Raw genomic sequence first — 3,305 nt, 5'->3', positions numbered from 1 at the left:
CTCTCTCTCTCTCTCTCTCTCTCTCTCTCTCTCTCTCTCTCTTTCTTATATTGTTAGGACAGTGGGGATCAGATTCATTTCCCAGAGGGCCATTTCTCCAAACTCTATTCCATGGTCCTCTGTTCCATGGTCCTTTGTCCTCCCTACCTCTTTACCTTTACCCCCAGCATTCAGGTGGGAGGCACTATCATGTTCTGCGCAGAGGGCTGCCAAGCCATAGTGGACACAGGGACATCTCTCATCACGGGACCACCTGACAAGATCAAGCAGTTGCAGAATGCCATTGGAGCTGTGCCTACAGATGGAGAAGTGAGTGCCCATTGGGGCAGAGGGAACAGGTAGAAAGGGAATTGAGATTTTCCTTATATGGTATCTTGTGGCCACTGAACAGAGAAAGGTCAATATTTCTCCTCATGTCATTTCCTAGTATGCCATGGAGTGTAACAACCTCAATGTGATGCCAGACGTTACCTTCACCATCAATGGGATCCCCTACACCCTCTCCCCTAAAGCCTACACACTAACGGTAGGTGTTTTTTCCCTTTTATCAACCATTGATCCTTCCTCATGGGGTTGCAGTTCCCCCTTTCTCCAGCAGCTGCCACACTCTCATGCAATGTGGGCTGCACATAAATCCCAGGAGCCCCTCTCCAGCTCTCTCCTCTGACTCAAGAGAATCAGGGAGCACTAAACCCGTCTGCCCACAACTTCCCTGGCCCTCCGTTTCCTCATTTGGAAAACAAAGGGGGTAGAATTCAATTACTTCTAAAATTCCTTCCAGCTTTTCCCTAACATGATTCTAAAGCTGACCCACTATGTGGCCCACCACCATGATCCCTAATGTGTGGGGTGGGAAAGGAAGGAATGAACACCCCTAAACTTAAGTAAGGGCTGTTAGGTTGCTGGTGCCACCATCAACCACAAAGGGCAAACTCTGAGGAAGTGAGAGTTCCTGTTTCCTCTTGTTCATTCCTGGCACTATTCTTTTTGACTATAGGACTTTGTGGATGGAATGAAGTTTTGTACCAGTGGTTTCCAGGGCCTCAACATCCAGCCCCCTGCTGGGCCTCTCTGGATCCTCGGGGATGTGTTCATTGGCCAATTTTACTCGGTCTTTGACCGTGGCAACAACCTTGTGGGACTGGCCCCAGCTGTCTCCTAAAGCAAGGCCTTCTGTTCCCTGAGACACCTTATTCAGATCCCTTGGGCCTGTCACATCCAAGTTATCTTTTGAATCAGATCTGATCCTCTCCCCCTCCTCCAAAAAGTTACAGCTATTTAGTCTGGGACAGAACAAGACTCATCAAGGAAAACTCTAATTATTTCCTATAATTAAATTGTGCTTTTGGGTTTTTTTTTTCTCTAAGTAAATAAATTTTCAAAAAGCACAGAATCAATATGTGTGTTTCTTTGTATATAAAAGCACAGACTTTTCAAATTGGAAGAGATCAATTACCTAGTCCAACCCCAATTTAGGAATTTGCCTTACACTACCCCCAACAAATCATCCAGCTTCTTCTTTTCAAACACCTATAGCAAAAGTGGACCCACTATCAATCATTCAAATGAACTGATCTCCCACTTAGAAAATGTATGACATTGCTCCTGAAGCCAAGTCAATAAGCATTTAATAATAAGCATTTTCAATATGTTAAGAGCTAAGCATACAAAGAAAGACAAAAATGTGTCCCTACCCTCAAGGAGCCTACATTCTAATGGGGAAAACAACCCAGAGGCAACTACCATGTTTCCCCGATAATAAGACACTGCCTTATTATTTTTTTGGACAGAAAAACACCAGAGGGCTTATTTTCAGGGGAGGGCTTATTTTAATGAACATTGACAGCAATTTTAATAAAAAGGTAAATGTGAACAAAAAAATGTACCTTTATTCAATAAGCAAATCACTGGGGAAGAACAGGATGACGCGCTCACTGCTGCAGCTCTGATTGGATGCAGCTCGGAGCGCGGCGTGCATTTCGGGGGGGGGGGCACGGTGCATACAGAGGGTACCGTAATGTAGCGTATAGCGCAGGGGATCACCTTCACTACAGTAGCAATCTCAATAGGGCTTATTTTCGGGGGAGGGCTGATTTTAGAGGAATCTTACACAGTAAGGGGAGGGCTTTTTTCGGGATAGGTCTTATTATCGGGGAAACACGGTATGTACGTACTTGAAATGCACAGTATAAATTGGAGGTAATTTCTGAAGGAAGGCACTAGCACTGAAGGCGACAAGGAAAGTCTTTTTGCAGAAGGTAGAATTTCAGCTAAGACATGATGGGAAGCCAGGAAAGCCAGGAGGTGGAGATGAGGAGGGAAAGCATTTCAGGCACAAGAAACAGTCAGTGGAGAGGCAGAGATTTGGACTCTTCCATTCAAGGAACAAGAAAACTTGTGCCAGATCATTAGGTACAAAAAGTAGGGCCCCTTGTAATATGGTTTCACCTAAATTTGTGTATCCATGGAGCCAGTTAATGATAATAAGTGGGAAGGATGCCTGCATCAGACTTTGCAAAATCTGGGGAACAATAATTCTACAAAGCTTAAATGGTTTTTTTTGGCTGTGTGTCAGGCATGGCACTATTCACTACCTCATAAGATGGCCCAGCACATTGTTGCACAACTTTGTTAGAAAGTTCTTCCTTCTATTGAATCAAAATCTAACTCTCTGTACCTACAATTCATTGATCCTGTGGGTACCCTTTGAAGCTGTGCAGAATTCCAGTCTTCTGTCATAAGAAAACCCCTTGAATATTTGAAAACCACTAGCCTGTGCTCCTCCTCCCTGCCCCCCCACTAAGTCTGTTTTTCTTTTTTGTTAACTAAACTAGTAAACCAGGGTAATGCTGAAGATATACTTTACCTATTTCTAACAAAGTATTTAGTAAAATATATCTTACTATTCTTGAGGAAGAAATGGAGATACATGATCTTGAATAGATTATAGGACAATAGATGGATTTAGAACTGTTTGAATGATTGTACTCAGAATGGTCCAATGGTTCAATGATAAATGGCAGGATGCCTCTCTGGGAGTGCCCCAGGGTTTGGTGATCAACCCTGTATTGTTTCACATTTTTATCAGTGACTTGAATAAAAATATAAATGGCATGCTCACCAGACATAGTCCTGGGATGGATTATTTAAAATGTCTTTGGCAGACTAGAACATTGAACTGAATCTAAACAGATTAAATTCAGTAGAGATAAATGTCAAGATTACTCTTGGGCTCAAAAAATCAATCTCACAAGTCTAGGATGGGAGGGCCATCATTATATAGTTGTTGGTCAAAAAAAAGATAT

The 3,305-nt window shown here is 42.9% G+C and overlaps 1 protein-coding gene across 1 annotated transcript in view; it reads left to right on the top strand.

Annotated features, from left to right (window-relative positions):
* The window catches only part of CTSE (cathepsin E), a 14,939-nt gene extending 13,552 nt beyond the window's left edge, over positions 1–1,387 (top strand). The window contains exons 7-9 of the mRNA XM_069074701.1: positions 168–309; positions 428–526; positions 998–1,387. Coding sequence (XP_068930802.1) covers positions 168–309; positions 428–526; positions 998–1,162 — 406 coding nt within the window. The 3' untranslated portion in view covers positions 1,163–1,387. The remainder of the gene's footprint in view (positions 1–167; positions 310–427; positions 527–997) is intronic.
* The last annotated feature ends 1,918 nt before the right edge of the window (positions 1,388–3,305 follow it).

The sequence above is a fragment of the Petaurus breviceps genome, unplaced genomic scaffold (assembly GCF_028583685.1).
Source record: "Petaurus breviceps papuanus isolate PSGF00001 unplaced genomic scaffold, PetGlider_PUasm1.0 90895, whole genome shotgun sequence".
Classification (NCBI taxonomy): Eukaryota; Metazoa; Chordata; class Mammalia; order Diprotodontia; family Petauridae; genus Petaurus; species Petaurus breviceps.
This window is presented reverse-complemented; position numbering and strand designations above follow the sequence as displayed.